Here is a 19,110-nt window from a genome sequence, read left to right as displayed (position 1 = left end):
ATGTAACCCTCAGTTAAATATGATGGAATAATATGGAATAATATGAAGAATTAATATCTTCTAGACCAGGGTTCGTCAAATCTTGCCCTGGAGGGCAAATGCGCTGCAGAGTTTAGCTCCAACCCTGATCAAACTCACCTACCTGTGATTTTCTAATGAACCTGAAGACATTGATTAGCATGTGCATGTGTGTTTGATTAGGGTTAAAGCTAAACTCTGCAGGAAAGTGGATCTCATGGGCCAGATTTGAGGATCCCTGTTATGGACAATGTGACACTCCTGTAAATCATGGAAACTGAAATTGACACATAATACAGTAACAGCATCGGTGGAGTGCCGTGGCAAGATGTCATTGCATGGATATACATTTCCCCTGATATATTAGCATCTTTCGTTTCCTCTTTCTTGTTCCGTTTTTTTTTTTTTTTGTATTTCAGTGAGCAATGCAAACTTTTCCTTTAACTTTCCACTAATAAATATCCCTTTGTGCATAGGCGGAGCGTGAACAAACTCCTATGGTTAGATGTGCTTCCTTCTTTAAAACCCATTTAAATAGAATGTCATGAGATAGTTTCAAATTATATGTTGCCTAAAAACAACTTACACGTCCCAGCAAAAATGCTCCCAATAAATTATTTGTTATTGAAGTGGCTACGTTCGCAAACCACTATTATTTGAACTGAGAAGTAAGCACACTGCATGAGTGATTTGGTATGCCAAACAATTCGAATAATACATTTACCTGATGCAGCAAATTCTAATTCTGAATGGATATACTGCCTCGAAAGAAGAGCACCCCCTTTATAAATCACTAAAAAGCTGTCACATCTCAATTCGTTGCAATCTTAAAAAGTCCCGCTTTAGTCAATGAACCTGACTGCAAAATTAATCTCTTATTTAGCTGACATAATGTCTACACCTGGTTTATTATAAGTTAACTTATAACAAGAGGATTTGGGAGTGTGCAGAACTCAGCACTGGACAAAAACTCCAGAGTTTTGCGCGGTGAGTGGTGCACGGTGAGTGGATTAGCCACTTAATTAGCCATTAATTAATTAATTAGCCATTGCATTCAAGAAATGTTTTTGAGTGGCTACATTGCTCAATGCTGCACAACAGAATAGAAGCTTAAATAGGAGCTTTAGAAGCTTTTGACGCTCTCGAGAGTGCAAACATACATTTTTTGCTAATATGCTATTATTACAGAGAAAACTAAACCTAGACCAGCAGTAATGGGCAGCACACATTTTTTGGAGCCCATATTAACAGATTAGAGTATTCACACAGAGGAGAACTGGCACCCCGACTGAGCCTGGTTTCTCCCAAGGTTTATTTTTCTCCATTAGGTCACCTGATGGGGTTTTGGTTTCCTTGCCACTGTTGCCTCTGGCTTGGCGTGCTCAGTTGGGGACACTACATTTTTCAACTAAATATCGAAATAAATCTATTATTAAACTAAATTAACCATATAAACTAAATTACTGCTCTAATTACTGATCTAAAGCCCACACTGTCACTGTATGATAATTTTTTCTCCAGAATGGCTAGACGGCTGAATAAAATTATGGGTAACACTTTATTTTGATAGTCCACTTCAGACATTCTCCTAACTATAAGTAACTTTGCAACTACATGTCAACTAACTGTCATTAGAGTATTTGTAGACTGTCTGATTAATATTTACTAAAACTTTATTTTGTTGGTCCCCCAACAGTCATTCTACTGACTATAAGTAACTTGGCAACTACAATTCAACTTATTCTACTAACCCTAACACCTAACCAACCTACCAGTCTACTGACAGTCAACTAATACTCTAATGACAGTTAGTTGACATGTAGTTGCAAAGTTACTTATAGTTAGTAGAATGTTTAAAGTGGACTATCGAAATAAAGTGTAACCAAATTATGCTGCATTATTTTCCTGTTTAACACTGTAAAGCTGCTTTGAAACAATCTGCATTGTTAAAAGCACTATATAAATAAAGTTGACTTGACTTGACTTGCCACAGCATGCCACGATCGTCTGCGCCGCTTACACTGAATTAAAGCCACAGTGCATTTTCATTAACATGAAAAATAACTAAGTGAAACAAATAAAATACACAAAAACATCGTCATGATTTTCTTGAACTTTCGTCATGAACTTCAAAGAACTGTTTTTTTTTTTGTGTGAAGGCAAAGAATGGTCACCCATCCTCGGAATTTGTCCTCTGCTTTTAACCCATTAGTGCACACACATTGGGAGTAGTGAGTAGTGAACTCACACACACCCAGAGCCGTGCGCAGCCATTTTTGCTGTGGAGCGATTGGGGGTTAGATGCCTTGCTCAAGGGCACCTCAGTCATTTCCTGTCGGTATTGAGAATCGAGCCCGCAACCTTTGGGTTACCAGTCTGACTCTCTAACCATTATGCTGCCCCTATTTTTTTAGTCTATGGTCGCATCGCAGCAGAGTATCCTGCCCATCATAAATCAAAGCACGTGACAGTGGTCGGAGGAGAACACCTGAAAAACGTGACAGAATGGACGATACTCGTCTGTATTTCCAGTACAAAGTTGCAGTTCGGCTGCGCTGCGTGTGAAAGCACAATGGGTACGTGCTGTTCCCGCTCTGCACACACACAGCTTCTGTGCTGCCTCCGCTCTGCTTGCACATCCAGTGTGAAACAGGCATTACACACACTCCGCCTATGCCTTTTTGTAAAAAAAAAGAAAACAAAATCCCCATGATGAGAAAAAAACTATAGACAAGCAAATCCTTTAGTCTCTAAATGTATGTTTTGCCCATGCTCTCCTGCCAATAGAAATAGTTAAGAAAGAGTGTATACATTGGGAAACAGTAATAATAACAACAACAGGTTATTTTAATACAGTTGTCATAAAAATATAAAGTTTATTTTCTTTTTTGACTGCATAACAAAATATAACTACACAAAGGTTTAATAAATGGTTCACAGATTTATTTTATGAATGCAACCTGGCTGAGAAAAAGACCAAAACGACATTATTTGAGAAAGCAGAGCCTAACAGTCTCATTGTTTGTTGCTGAGACTTAGTCTAGAGTGCCGAATCTTCAAACAAACAGAAACTACAAAAATAAATGCAATCATGCTCAATGAACAGATCTACATTCTCTGGCAACAGATAAAATATTTTGCAAACACATATACAAACATTTGGTATTTAGGGTTTAGCTTTGCTCATTTATTTACACTCTACAACAGATCATCTCTACATAAAAAACACTGTTTTAATGCAAGTGCACAACAATTTCCAAACTTTTACTCTCATAGGCAGATGACAAGACCAGTCTAATCCATAATGACTATAAATACTTTAATACCTTGCTGCATGGAAGTTCTTATCAGAGTCCCTTTCTACTTCAGGATCAGCTATTTATGTGCTGGCCTCAGTTTGCCCTGAAAGAATGTGGGTCATCTGCTGATCTGAGACCTGCTCCTGCTGGCACAAACCCATGGCCTGACTCAAGCAGGCCGCTAGAAGGTGCTTACACTAGAGAACACAGATATGAAAAAACACATTTGAATAAAAATGGCACTAAATAATGGTAAGAATAGAGCTTTGGTTTGACAGAAATAACCATGAAAGTTATACAACTGAACTATTCTTACACCAGTTTGGTTATAAGAGAGAGAAACAGTATAGGCTCAAGATCAGATATGTTTTAAACAAATATTTAAGTGTGTAATGAATGATAGTAAATGTGCAAAGCACCCATCTGTTTTCAATTACAGTCACTGGAACTGCAGTCAAAAAAAATGCATCAGCAGGATTCACAGTCAAAGGACAACAATGAAGGAGAATATTAGTGCTGCCCAAAACAAGAAGATTGACAATGAAACAGCTGAAAGGGGTATAAAACATGCACTTAACAGGATGTATTAATTAAGGATGCTCCGATCAGGATTTTTGGAGCCGATCACCGATCGCCGATCACAGGAAGCAGTATCTGCCGATACGATCACCGATACCGATCTATTTGAAGCCTTCTTATTATCATGTAGAATTATTGATAGGGAATTTTACAGACATTCATTCAGGGCCTGAATTTTATTTCTGACAATGGAGGAATCCCCGCCTTAGGTGACTTGTCATATAAATGTATATAATTATCTCACCTAAATATTTGATCATGCAGTGCATTTTTGTTTTTAAAGACAAATTTTCAGGTAGGTGTAACATTAGAATTGAGGTAAGAAATACTAAAGACATTTAATAAGGAATCAAATGTAAATTAACATTGGTCTTCCCTGAATAAATTAAATTAGATTAATCCTTACACTTAAGGTTGCAAAAGTTAGTCATTCAAGAGCAGTGAGTGTCATAAAGGTTATTTAATACAGAAATATGAATTGTACCTCACCTTCAGCATTATAATTATTTTACCCGCGCCGGAAAGAGAATCAGACGGTGTTGCTGCATGTCATGCCTTAGCTCTCACGGCAGGCGCAAGGTTTTATGTTTCGTCAGCATGAGATCGGTTCATGAGATCGGCCTTTTTAGAGACCGACGATCAATCATTTCAAAGCGATTATCGACCGATAGAGATCGGTTGCCGATCAATCGGAGCACCCCTAGACGTGGCAACATTATACAATGGAGAAAACACTCTATTTTCATTATTATTGACATTCACCCTCCATTGTTGGTCTACACCTGGAATCTCCTCCTGCACCCCAGACCCCCCAGAGCACCACCAACCACCAAACTCATGTCTTATGAGAATCCCACATCATTTTCTTCTGGGGTTTTGCAAAGCAGGCAGGTTAATCATCACATTGAGATGTTTTCTAGCGCATTACACAGAGGACTATAAATAAACAAGGAAACCTTTCCTCTCAGATCACATGGGTATAAAATGCATTTAAATTTCGTTGCAACTCAATAATAAAGTGAGGTCATGCTATCAGAGTGAAGCAGTGCATTTTGGGGTTTTTCTTTCTCAGACTGGAGAACTAATTTTAGTCTCATTCCCTCCCCTGGGCTCAAAAGCAGGCTGATGCACATGCAACTGTGTCGCAACAGATACTAGGTATCCTTTTGAAACGGGGCCACACCAATGGGCAAGACAGTCAATGGAGACCAGAAAACAAATAAAACCCCTGGAAATAACCACAGCAACAGGGAGCTGAAGAAGAGAGTAAAGGAAGTTGCTACTAAAAATGTATTTGATAACCAATTTTTCAACTTTGATTAACAAGTGAATAATTATAATATTAAAAAATGGTTTTCACATCTTTTCAAATGCATGTCAAATAATGTAAGTGCAAAAAGGGTTTTAAAACACAAAAAGTAGACAACTAACTGTTAATAATATTAGTCAACTATTTTTTAACATCCATTTCAATCGGTCTTATTGCTTATGGTTTGATATCAGCCCTACAAGCAGATAAGATTATATATTAAAAAAATTATGAAATAGGATGAGGGTCTTGGGGTGTGTGAACGCAGCTGTGCGGGTGTGTGTGAGAGCAGAAAGAGGAAATGACTCACCATCAAACTCTCATTTCTCCTGAGCACAGAGAAAGCAAAGGCAGGGCACGGGCAGTAGTGACAGGATGTGAAGCATGTGTACAGATGCCCTGATCCACCTAATACCTGTTGGAGAGAGATAACGGAGGGAGAAACAAAACTGAAATGTGAGACGAGAGTTATGCTGAAGTTCACCATCACAGCTGCATCTCTAGAGAATTTCAGCTTCCAAAAAAACATACTTTGATTTTACAGTGTCAAATAGTGCAGGCAGACAAACAGGAAGATTGCTCTGTAAAGTCACCATAGGAGTGAGTAAAACTCAAACACTCATATGACTTTTCTACTTGTATTAAGGTCTATTTGAGGAAAAGAGTATGCTTTATGTGCTGTAACCGGTTCACCAATTCACTCAACAACAAAAAAATTGACAACACAAAATAAGATTTAGTGGAAAGTTCATCTTTCCCCTCCATCACACTCTTTAGTAGGGCTTATTAAAGCACTGAGCACACTAGGCTCAGTGTAAAGTCTTGTTTAGCCCTGGCGAGTTTTCTGAGCATTTTTCTCATATCGTGTTATAAACCTTTTACGTGATTTCTGGATTACTCTCTCTTGGATTTTGATTGTACACTTGTGGATTGCATTGCTGTGTATTGCCCTGGATGGGTTTACTGGACTGATTTTCTGTGTATTGATACTGTGCCAGAAATCGACTGCCTCCTTGTCTTTTTGTCTTCTGGTTTATAACAGTGATAAACTGCACATCGATTCTATTTCCAATACTCTCTCGTCACAGAAATGATACATTTTGAGAAATGCCTCAGTGTTTTTTTTGTTGTTGTTTTTTTTGTTAATCCAGTCTTGTTTGGTTATCAACAACATTCCTCAAAATATATTCTTTTAAGTTCCACAGAAGAAAGAAAGTCATAAAGGTTTGGTATAACATGAGGCATGAGGGTGAGAAAATGATGAAAGAATTTTGATTGGACGATAATAGTCCTGCATCGTGACAATTTTTTGAAGAACAAATATTTAATGTAGTCTCTGAAAATGAAATAATAAAAACAATGATAAATGATAAAATAAAATGATAAAATAATTACAATAAGTATGTCATGCTTGACATTTCAATAAACCATTTACTTGAAACTTGCATTCTAAAGGATTTTGCACCGCTGATTCCCTTCAGGGGTTTGTCAACAGATCTTGTCATTGAAGAAAAAAATAAGAAGTAATAAGAGCTAATAAAATATAATACGAAGTGGGACAGACTTTGCAGAGCAGCTTCAATTCCTTCTTAAAATGCTGTCTGTATGCATTGGGATATATCTTAATTTTTCAAGAGGAAAAGCCTCCAGTTGTTTAAGGTATAAAGAAGTTGGAAATCTAATTTGCATTCTGCGGCCTGGAAAGTCCCGGAGAGATTTAACGGTGTGTAGATCTGATGACTGGCAAGGTCGTGAAATGTGTTTGATTTGTTTAGCAGTGTATATGGGATCATTACCATCCTGGAATATAGGAACATCATGTGGGAATGTGTTTCTGTAAAATAGCTCCATATTTCCTGGTTGTTATACAATCATACATACAGCTCAGTCATCAAGTCCAATAACACCTACATGATGGCCACACATCCCAGGGCTGAATGATTAAATGACATGGATTAGTGCGATTATCAAATCGCAAAGGCTGTGATTTCATTAAATAAAATACAGTGGGGAGAACAAGTATTTGATACACTGCTGATTTTGCAGGTTTTCCTACTTACAAAGCATGTAAAGGTCTGTAATTTTTTATCATAGGTACACTTCAACTGTGAGAGACGGAATCTAAAATCCAGAAAATCACATTTTCTGAATTTTTCAGATTTTTAAATAATTAATTTGCATTTTATTGCATGACATAAGTATTTGATCACCTACCAACCAGTAAGAATTACGGCTCTCACAGACCTGTTAGTTTTTCTTTAAGAAGCCCTCCTGTTCTCCACTCATTACCTGTATTAACTGCACCTGTTTGAACTCGTTACCTGTATAAAAGACACCTGTCCACACACTCAATCAAACATACTCCAACCTCTCCACAATGGCCAAGACCAGAGAGCTGTGTAAGGACATCATGGATAAAACTGTAGACCTGCACAAGGCTGGGATGGGCTACAGGACAATAGGAAAGCAGCTTGGTGAGAAGGCAACAACTGTTGGTTTTTCAACAACCAGAAAATGGAAGAAGTTCAAGATGACGGTCAATCTCCCTTGGTCTGGGGCACCATGCAAGATCTTACCTCGCGGGGCATCAATGATCATGAGGAAGGTGAGGGATCAGCTCAGAACTACACGGCAGGACCTGGTCAATGACCTGAAGAGAGCTGGGACCACAGTCTCAAAGAAAACCTGTAACACTACGCCGTCATGGATTAAAATCCTGCAGCGCACGCAAGGTCCCCCTGCTCAAGCCAGCGCATGTCCAGGCCCATCTGAAGTTTGCCAATGACCATCTGGATGATCCAGAGGAGGAATGGGAGAAGGTCATGTGGTCTAATGAGACAAAAATAGAGCTTTTTGTCTAAACTCCACTCGCTGTGTTTGGAGGAAGAAGAAGGATGAGTACAACCCCAAGAACACCATCCCAACCGTGAAGCATGGAGGCAAACATCATTCTTTGGGGTTGCTTTTCTGCAAAGGGAACAGGACGACTGCACCGTATTGAGGGGAGGATGGATGAGGCCATGTATCGTGAGATCTTGGCCAACAACCTCCTTCCCTCAGTAAGAGCATTGAAGATGGGTCATGGCTGGGTCTTCCAGCATGACAACGACCCGAAACACACAGCCAGGACAACTAAGGAGTGGCTCTGTAAGAAGCATCTCAAGGTCCTGGAGTGGCCTAGCCAGTCTCCAGACTTGAACCCAATAGAAAATCTTTGGAGGGAGCTGAAAGTCCGTATTGCCCAGCAACAGCCCCGAAACCTGAAGGATCTGGAGAAGGTCTGTATGGAGGAGTGGGCCAAAATCCCTGCTGCAGTGTGTGCAAACCTGGACAAAAACTACAGGAAACGTATGATCTCTGTAATTGCAAACAAAGGTTTCTGTACCAAATATTAAGTTCTGCTTTTCTGATGTATCAAATACTTATGTCATGCAATAAAATGCAAATTAATTACTTAAAAATCATACATCATGTGTTTTTTTATGGATTTTTAGATTCTGTCACTCACAGTTTGAAGAGTACCCATGATAAAAATTACAGACTTCTACATGCTTTGTAAGTGGGCAAATCTGCAAAATTGGCAGTGTATCAAATACTTGTTCTCCCCACTGTATATGCGTTGCATGTGCGGCACTGTGTTTTTCCACATGAAACATTCCGCTTCTTCAGAGATTCAAACAGTCCAACTAGTAAACACCTTCCCGTAATCAACGGCCGCGTCATTAAGTTCGACCAGCGGGGCGCACGTAGTGCAAACCTAGGGTTCGGTTCGATGGAAAAAAATTCTAAGGTTCGGCAGAAACTGAACCCCGTCAAAAAGCCCAATATTCGGCCGAATTCGAACCCGAATCCTGGATTCGTTGCATCCCTACTTCACAGTAAATGCTGCTCCACACAAACTCCATCTCTGCATGTTCTCTGAGTTTGGATCGCTTTAACACGCATCTGGGAAAATGAGACAACCATGCATGCAACAAGAAGTGCTTATCAACAAGTGCTTTTGGGAATCCTGTGGTTTTCTGTCAAGTTTGATAGTTTAATGGTTTAAAATTAAGAAACAATAAGAGGGCCATAAATATTAGCATTGCAATTTTACAGTGGTAATGTTAAAAAACTTTAAGAATTTTTTCTTAAAGGTCCCATGGCATGACATTTTTATTTTATGAGGTTTTTCAACATTAATATGAGTTCCCCTAGCCTGAATATTGTCCCCAAGTGGCTAGAAATTTTGATCGGTGTAGTTCTGGGTGTCTTTCTCTGCCTTTGAGAAAATGACAGCTCAGACGAGCTGATCTTGAATTTTCCTGTTATGACGTCATAGGAACGGTTACCTCCCTTTCCCTTGCCCAGAGAATTTGGCACGCCCATGCGAGCGCCATATTTGTTTGCCCTCGAGAGATCATGGCTTGTGAACTAGTGAATGCTGGCAGTTTCTTAGTGTTTGGATGTACAAATGAAAACAGAAGTCTTTTTTCAGTTCATTCTGATCTGTGATCAGTGATTTCTGATGTGTAGCTAATTATTCAAGTTCACACAGAACTTTATTATTCGTGCACACGCTGCGGCTTCTCTCTCTCCCAAAACAGAACCGTGTTTTCGTGTTTTCTATCTTGTTAGTCAGTGTTTTTGTACGCTGTCGTCGTGTTTATCTGTTCTAAAATGTGCATACAGTCTTGAGTTTCTGCTCAAAATCGGTAGAGCCACATCTTAAGAGATAAACCTCACGCACGTCGAAGCTCGGGCTGCACTGGCCAGTCGGCCTTCAACATCACCGAACCCCAGTACTGCATCTCGCCCACAGCGCCGTTGTCTTTGTTTGCGCTGTGTACTTAATGCGTCACTGACGCTTTTCAAATGATAGGAAAATATCCAAAAATAATGCAATAATCAACACTTACATCCAGCTATAATCCTTTCACACTGGACGCGATTTTGACGCGCGAGTAATTTGCGTGATGGTTTTATTTTTTGATCAGCTGTTTGTGTAATGAGTGCTTCCACACCGAACGCGAATGTGCTGTGGCGAAAAAACTGTTTATTTTTTTCGTTTCGATGTCGATTTTTTTTAACACTCGCAGCGACAGAAAAGGCTTAAACCAATCCCATACAAGGAAACAAAGGTCACGAAATGTCCAGTTGATGTCATTAGCTATTCAATCAACATTAACCTTTGCCAGGTATCGTATTTCTCATGAGATTACAGCTGTACAGGTGTACAAATGCAGATGCGTATGCCCACTGTAGGCTACAGACAACGATAACATAACCTTTAGAGTTAAAACTAGTTGATTTTTTTCTAACCTAATTGTGTCCGCGACTATGGAAAGTGAATGTGTTTCCATCAGTACGACTGTGGCACTGAAATGTTTACATTGCATCGAAGTGCAGTTCATTATTAGTTAATGTTAACTAATGTAGTTAACTACTACATGACCTACATGATTAACTAATGACCATTATTCTAAAGTGTTACCCAATTGCTTAATATAAGTAAAAAGTTCTCAAGTAAACTGTCATTAATAAAATAAGAACTTATTATGCTTTCACTTTAAGAACTACAGTAATGTGCAGATCCAATACTGACACACGTCCCAAACTTTTTTACTCAAGAGTCAAGACATAACCGCCAATAAGAACATAGGGATATGAATGTGAATGATCGTTCAAGAGTAAGCCTAGATATAGACACATTCGGTACACTCGCGCGAGCGCTGACAGGCAGGACACGCATGCACAAAATCCACAGCCAGTCTGACATCGGTCTGTGTGTCTATCGAATTGAGTTCGTGGTTTACATCGCTTTTATTAAATCTTTTTAGTGCTATCGGACGTATCATACTTTTATTTGATCATTATGCGAGATGGCAGGTGAGAAAGATTCACCTTCGCTTTCACGATCACGTGAACTGGAAGAACTGAAACTGAAGAATAAAATCCGTTTGATGCGTTTGTGGTACAATCCGAAAGAGACCCGCGCCAATAACATGAAAGCTGATTGGCTGCAATATAAGATGCATGCTGGTCTCATTTGTAGTTGTAATACAGCAAACTATAGTAGCATTAGCAAAAGAAAGAACTACAACAGCCCGGAATAAACACACACACACACACACACACACAAAAGCGCCGCGGGAGCATTTCAATGAGCATTAGAGGTAGCGTTACAAGGACGTAGGATAATTTAAGAGCTGTTTAAAACTATTTAAGACCTGGAACTCAATACTTCAGAGAATTTAAGACTTTTTAAGGCCTAAAATTTAGATTTTGAAATGTAAGACATTTTAAGACTTTTTAAGACCCCGCGGGAACCCTTTAATTGTACATTACATGTGTTACAAAGTTGGAAGAATAAGGAGGAAGACGGCTCGGCGTGACTGGGACTCGTGTTTATTCAGAACTCTCAGATACAAACAAAATAAACTCGCGCTGACAGCGCTCTCACAACTCAGTAGTTACAAAATATAACTTTGTTAGCAATCGCTCCGTCGTCTCTGGTCCATTGATGTCCGGTTCGCGAACAAATCGTTCTTTTGAACCGGTTCTTTTCAGTGAACCGGTTCTTTTTAGTGAACCGGTCGAACCAGTTCACCAAATCGGACTGAATCGTTCTAAACAGTTCGCGTCTCGAGTCAGCGCTGGTCCATAATTTACTAAAGTTACTAACTTTCTGACATGAGTGACAGTCCCTCCGACTAGAAATAAACTAATAACCTGAAGTATATGCTAACTACAACAGTTCACTGAACTGAGACGTGTTGAGAGAACTGATGAGAAGTGAACTCAGGTCCATCCGTCTCTCTGGCAGGCTTGTGCCTCGTAGACCTCGTTAAACCATGCCCCCTCCGCTCATTTCAAATGCAAAAATGTCAGCCAATCACAACGGTGGCCGTTTTTACTGAAGTCTCACAGCAGACATTGAAACAGGGCATTCAGCCAGAGGGCAAACATCAGTATAGAAAAAATGCCTTTTATTTCAAAATTATGACATTTTATGATGTAAAAATCATACTAACAATATAAGTACACCTCAGAATACATTATAAAATAAAAAATACATGCCATGGGACCTTGAAGTACTTGATTTTTTTTTTGTGAAATATTACAATAGTAACATTTCTTTTTTATTTAGTAATTTTTATAATAATATTAATCATAATAATAATTATTATTATAATTAAAAACATTTTAAATTGCAATCACAATTTTTATAAGAACAATGGCAATACGTTTTCCCCCCCAAAATGATGCAGCCCTAGTCCATCCTGTACTCCACCAACAGCTTGCTACAGACATTGAGGGTCAAACGCATCCTTCGGCCTTCAACCAAGTGCAAATCTGTCAAGATGTAAGAAGAACTATGATAAAATACTACATTGCCCCCATATATATTTTTACTTCAAAATATACTTTACTTCTTACAACAATTTCCTCAAATCTCAACAGAAAAACAAACAAGACCTCTTTAATATCTGTTTTCATAAACAGCAATAAAATGGAAATCTCAAAACAGCTGCATTTCTACAAACTGGTTCTCTCACATAATCATAACTTAACTTTCTATAATCTCCTTTCTGTGTTAGCTGAAGTCTCAGTACTGAATATAACTTATGAAGGTATTATCATGATGAATAAATCTTAGTATAGCGGAAAACTCATCAGACCATGCACTCCATTATCAGGCAAACATTGATAAATCCCCTGCAGAGAAGCTGTTCCTCTGCCCTATGAAGAAAAAAGGCCTTGCTTTGTCAAAGACTGACACCTCATTGCGGGTGAGTCACAGGGAGGATAATTAGAAACATGGAGCCACATGAGTGAAAGTAGTGCAAAGGCCAGAGGCGTCACAGCGGGAGAGAGCAGGACTGACGCTGACAAAACTTAATAATCAGAGGATCATACAGCACAACGCTTCATGTCACATGCTCAGACATTCACATTCAGCCTGCACACTGAACATTACTGTGGCGAGGGGGGCGTGGTTTAGCGAAGTCTGTGACGGGAGAGAGAGTCAGAGGACAAGCGGCACGTAAGTGAATCAAGGCCAAATGAGAAACACCTGTCTCTTGTTTCAGTGATTGGCATGGGGAGACAGGATATAAGCCACCCAGGAAATGGGACTGGGGAGAGAGGAGCTGGAGAGACACACCCTGGGACTCGTAGCCACACGGATGCAGAGAGGAACTGCTTCTGAAACCGACGAATGTAAAAAGAGAGTTTTGTTTATTGTTTTATGTTTTGTGCGATGTGCACACAGTTTGTTTACTGACTTAAAGAAAGAATAAAAGAGCATTTACGAGTCCCAGAAAGCCGACCCCTTGTCTTCTTCCTTGTCCCTTTACGAACTTTGTTACAATTACTTTTGTCTTTTTCACAAAACATTTGGTCTTGGTTTTGAGAGGGAAGATTCAGACAGACCATCAACCAACAGCCAGCCAAACAGCAAAATGTCTGGCCACATTTGTTTTTAGGTCTAGTGATGCTGGAAATTCAGCCAGGTCAGATTATACACGTAGACCTCAGGATTCATTTAGACAAAATATGACAACATCAGCATAAAGCCAATTTAATGCTTCTGCAGCCAACAGTGTTTCCAGCATTATATAATAAACAGTGAATTTGGTTGCCACCAAATGCAACTTCGCTCTCTCTCTCTCGCTCTCTCTCTCTCTCTCTATCTCTATATATATATATATATATATATATATATATATACACACACACACAGTAGAGATGGACAATTGGCAAATGAATTAGGGCTTTCCAAGAATCAGCTCCCAAATGGGATGTGCATTTGGGCCCAGCGCCCTCATCCCATTATCCAAGTCCCTTATGCTCTCATCAAATAAAATGTATTCTAATTGGCTTCCCTACATATTAATGTTGATTATTATTCTGTGTTTATTATAATTAGGCCAATTTAAATATTTATATATAAATTATTTATATATATATATATATACACATATACATACATATATATATATACATATACATACATATATATATATACATACATATATATATATACATATACATACATATATATATATACATATACATACATATATATATATATATACATATACATACATATATATATATACATATACATACATATATATATATACATATACATACATATATATATATACATATACATACATATATATATATATACATATACATACATATATATATATACATATACATACATATATATATATACATATACATACATATATATATATATACATATACATACATATATATATATATATACATATACATACATACATATATATATACATATACATACATATATATATATACATATACATACATATATATATATACATATACATACATATATATATATACATATACATACATATATATATATACATATATATATATATATATATATACACACACGTGTACAAAAATATTATATATATTTTTCACAACAATTCTTTTTTTTTTTTTTACTGATACTTTAATTCAGCATTTAACGCTGTATCCGTTTTCCCGTCATCCTTTGGCTAGCGGTACATTATATGACCATGCTCTTCTTCATGCAAATGCTTTTATAAACCATTCAAGCATGATAAGACACAAAAGAGAACGCAGTGTTGTATTGCCGCGCGTCTATGAATATCCTGTCTCTGTGAGGCTTGTGCGCACAGACAAAAACAAAATTATGCCAAAATGCCGGTTTACTTGATTATCGTTGCAAGCAGTATTAAATTAGTTAAATGAAGTCTTAAATTAACTTAAAGACTTATAAGAAAATAAAATGAGTTTCAGATCCATCATCCATATCATGTGTGGCATCACATTGGAACAGGCCCAGTCCACGAATGGAATCTGCCCTATTAGCTTAGCTCCTCCCCTGAGTGGGCGCTACACAGTCCGCCATGTTAATCTCCTCACCAGAGCATTTAACAGCAGCATTTAAGTAAGAAATTTATTCTTATGAAGCTACTAAAGTTATTCAATCAGGAGCAGTGAGTTATTTTCAGTTTTTGTTTTTGTTTTGTTTTTTGATTCAAATTAATCATATTTAGCAGTTGAGACTGTATATTACACTGCTTTGACAATTACAATGCAATTTCCCTGCTGTTTACATTCACAGACATAACCGACTGTGTTTGACATAACCTTGTGTGTATTTAAACTAATATTTCTTTCACATCTTATTGTATTAAATTGTCAAAGTACCCCTATTATGGCATTTAAAAGGTTCCTATTTTTGTTTTGGAAGTCCCCAAAACATGCATGCAAGGTCAAAAAACACTTTCATTGTCTTATAATATGCATTTCACAAGTTCACACTTACATATTTAAATGCATATTTGGCGTGCTGTCCGGGGGAAGGGCTTCGAGCTCTGAATTTGGCCCGAACTCTTGCTGTCATTTCGCCATTTGTTAGTTCAATGTAACACATCACAGACAAATTAATTGCAAATTTGTTTAGGTGCACGTGTGGGAACTGTATCCAAATGCCAAGCGAGGCTGAAAATACCGGCAATATGCTAATGTTTCAGGTTGACGTCACAACGAAACGGCTTGGGATTCATTTTAAAAACGAATTGTTAAATTGACTCAGAGTCGACTCTTTTGAGAGACAATAACTTTATATACAGAGCACTTTCAGATTTAAAACCTTGCAGGATGTTTTCATTCACTTAGAGCTATGTTACACACTACATATGAGAGGTAATTTTCAAAAATCCATAATAGGGGCACTTTAATACTCACAGGACACATGACAGCTAGCTTTCTGTCTGCTCAGAAAACCATGTATCAGAAGTTTAGACTGATATGGCTTTAAAATGCATGCAAATAAAAAAAAACTTTCATGATGACGAAGAACTGCAATGTTGCGTGAGTGTGACCACGATAGAGATGATAATCAAAACCAAACAGATGTTTTCTTAGTTTTTGGCAGAGTATCTGGACTGAGGCACAAGCTGTAAAGGCTCCGCCCTCTTTTGGAAAGCAGGCTGGGGAGCATATCAGCTCTTTTGCATTTAAAAATACCTACATGAAAACAGCAACTTTTTCCTTCCATTTAAAAATGGGCATTTACAACATGGTATAATGGTAACACTTTACAATAAGGTTGTATTAGTTAACATTAGATTAAATTCAGCCGAGACTAGGCGGCTGCAGTGAGGGGAGGAGTGAAAAAAGTGCAGGCAAGACGGACAGTTCTCTCTTCTCGTAGTGGATCAGACACCTGCGCGATCAAAGGCGGATATCGCGGGATTCACACTCGTGCGCTTTGTTGCTGATGAACTGGATGTCTTTTGCTTTTATATGAAAATAAATATGATGAACAAGACACCCAAAGTTTTTGTAATTTTTTCCATTCGAAGACGTGTTTATCAATCATTTTTACTTTAATTAAATACTAGTTTTTAATAAAAACGTAATAAAAATTGTTGTCATATATATAAAAAAGTATATAAAAACGTTTTATATACTTTTTTATATATGACAACAATCACATAACCCACAGAGAGATCGCACTGTCTGAGAGTTTGGGAATATTCAAACAACATAATATATAAGAGTTTTAAAATCAATCAATTTTAAAAAAGAACCATACATCACGGTTGTTTAAACCAATAAGCATTAAGCTGTCTCGTCAGCAAGTCGTTTGCCATCATGCTTTTGCTCAGCGCAGTCGGTGGAGAGCAACTGCGCTCGACTGCAGAATCCGACACATCCACCTTTCGCTCGCAATAGTTTTTTGACATGGGTCAGCATGACATCAGAGCAAGGCGGACCGCCCTCGGACACATTTCTAACCGGCATGCATCTCGCGCTGATCACCGGTGATCGGTTCTGCGCAGATTTTGTTCATCTCAAACAAGCCTAGTGTCAACAACTCAATGTGGTCCGGAGAGGGTGTGTGAAACGCGCAACCATAGCTGCTCGGTTAAAATACAAAGCACTTGTGCCACGGTCGCGGTCACAAGTGGTGACGAGGACGAGGACGAGAGTGACACTACTTCTACCGATGACAACAGCCGCATGTTGTAACTATAGTTTCTAACTGTGTTTTCTATTTGATTAGAAAAAAAGAAAGATAAAAGTTAACATTGGCCTGCATGGTAGCCTAATGAGGTGCCGTCAATGGTCTTGCTTTGTAAATAAACCCTTATTGTAACAAATGATATAGTTAAACAATTACAAGAACTATATGTTAGTTCTAAGGCTGGAAACAAGTTAGAAAGAGCTTTAAATACGGACCTTCTTGAATTATTGACTAAACAATCCCCCCATAACCACGCCCCCAACAAAGCCCCGCCCCCTCTGGTGAGTACCGGCACTTTATTTTTCCACTTCAAGCACTGGTGTCACATGTGAATCAGTTTTTATTTTAACATTAAAAACAATCGTGATACATTTCATTGGAAAGTTAACGTAGCCGAAGTGATCGTGATTTGCTAAATAGTCTTGAATGCATAGCTATCATACGTATATTAGATAGTGCTGTAAATGAATTGTTAGCCCATTCGTTTAACTAAACTTGCATGAAAGCTTGTGTTGACTTAGTGACAGCACAATTGCGTCTTAAGACAACTGTATTACGTTCGTTGTGAAAGTTTGTTAGATACTGTTTTTTTCCCCTTCATTTTAAGTAAGTTAAAATAATCGTAATGTTTTAGCTGTCACGTGCTCACAGTCAGCCTGTTTAACGTTACCACACAATACATGACATGTTATGAGTATGTCTCTTCATTTTGGCATGGTTTTATAATGTTGATTGAGACATATGACGTTTTTATAGTCAGGCATAACAGAGGCCATCATAATAATTGACTGTTAAAATACCACGTGTTAGATTGTGTCATGTATTGTGTACTGTACTCTACATGAAGTGCTTTCAAGGACACAGCTCAGGGCAGGCAGAAGTATGACAAAAGATGAATTAATTAGTCAAGTCCTAGACTTAGCCCTAATTTATGTCTATTTATTTATATAAAATGAACTTGTTGAAAAGAGGGGAGAGCATCCAGTTGGTAGGTAGTGCTGCTGCATACATCACAATGTGTGCTTTAAATATTTAAAAGACAGGAAAAGTCATATTATTGTAGAAATGACATGTTATTTCTATTCAGATTTCTTGCATCTTTCTCTATTTTTTTTTTCTCGGTTCAGATGCGCTTTATTGACATGAATGTTTCAAGAACCTGTTCACCCAAATCTTTGAACAGTATGCAATAACAGTAATATGAACATTATTTGGTATGAAGATTGATATCATTTTGTATTGTATATAATGTATGTGCTCTGTGGTGACTAAGATTTGAAAAATTAAAATAAAAAATTTGAGAGTTGAACAAGTTCAACTCAATGTTCCTTATTTCATTAACTTCTCTATCTTTCTCTCTCTTAGGAGTCAGTGAAGATGTTGTCCATGAAGTTCTTCCTATGTGGTTCACGTCATGAACAAATTTGTTTTTGTGTGTTCAAATTCAACTGTTGCAATATATTATTTTATAAAATATACACAATCTTAAATCTACCCCTAGAGTCATCCTTGTGTATTCCCCTATAATTGTGATAACAGTGAAATGTGTAAATGTGATTGACTGAAAAGGCTATACATTCCTTGTTTATTTTACTTGATGAGTTCTTAAATTATGCAACTTGGACCCAATAATTACTCAACATTCATAGAAACCAGATTTAATTGCAATAAAGAAAGCAGTATTTGGGTGTAATAAACCTTTAAAAACTTCAACAACAAAAAAATGGGTTAAAATACTGCCTTGGTGGCACTTGTTTCGGATCTCCAAAACTAGGGTCCTGGGATTGCGGTTCTCCGATTCGGTAGGTGGCGCTGTCACAAAAAAATAGGGTCCTAGAAATGCGGTCCTGAAAGTGCAGCCT

The 19,110-nt window shown here is 37.8% G+C and overlaps 1 protein-coding gene across 4 annotated transcripts in view; it reads right to left on the bottom strand.

Annotated features, from left to right (window-relative positions):
* Positions 1-2,836: 2,836 nt before the first annotated feature.
* zswim7 (zinc finger, SWIM-type containing 7) overlaps positions 2,837-19,110 on the bottom strand; it is a 92,884-nt gene continuing 76,610 nt past the window's right edge. For 2 of the 4 annotated variants that reach the window (XM_079816126.1, XM_079816127.1), the window contains exons 5-6: positions 5,516-5,620; positions 2,868-5,150 (exon numbers count right to left, since the gene is read on the bottom strand). In XM_079816126.1, coding sequence (XP_079672252.1) covers positions 4,965-5,150; positions 5,516-5,620 — 291 coding nt within the window. In that variant the 3' untranslated portion in view covers positions 2,868-4,964. Of the gene's footprint in view, positions 5,151-5,515; positions 5,621-19,110 lie in introns of all 4 variants that reach the window. The other 2 variants (XM_079816128.1, XM_079816129.1) reach the window with 2 other exon arrangements.

The sequence above is a fragment of the Gobio gobio genome (assembly GCF_949357685.1).
Source record: "Gobio gobio genome assembly, chromosome: 4".
Taxonomy (NCBI): domain Eukaryota; kingdom Metazoa; phylum Chordata; class Actinopteri; order Cypriniformes; family Gobionidae; genus Gobio; species Gobio gobio.
The sequence above is the reverse complement of the archived record's forward strand: the minus strand, read 5'-3'. Positions and strand labels throughout refer to the sequence as shown.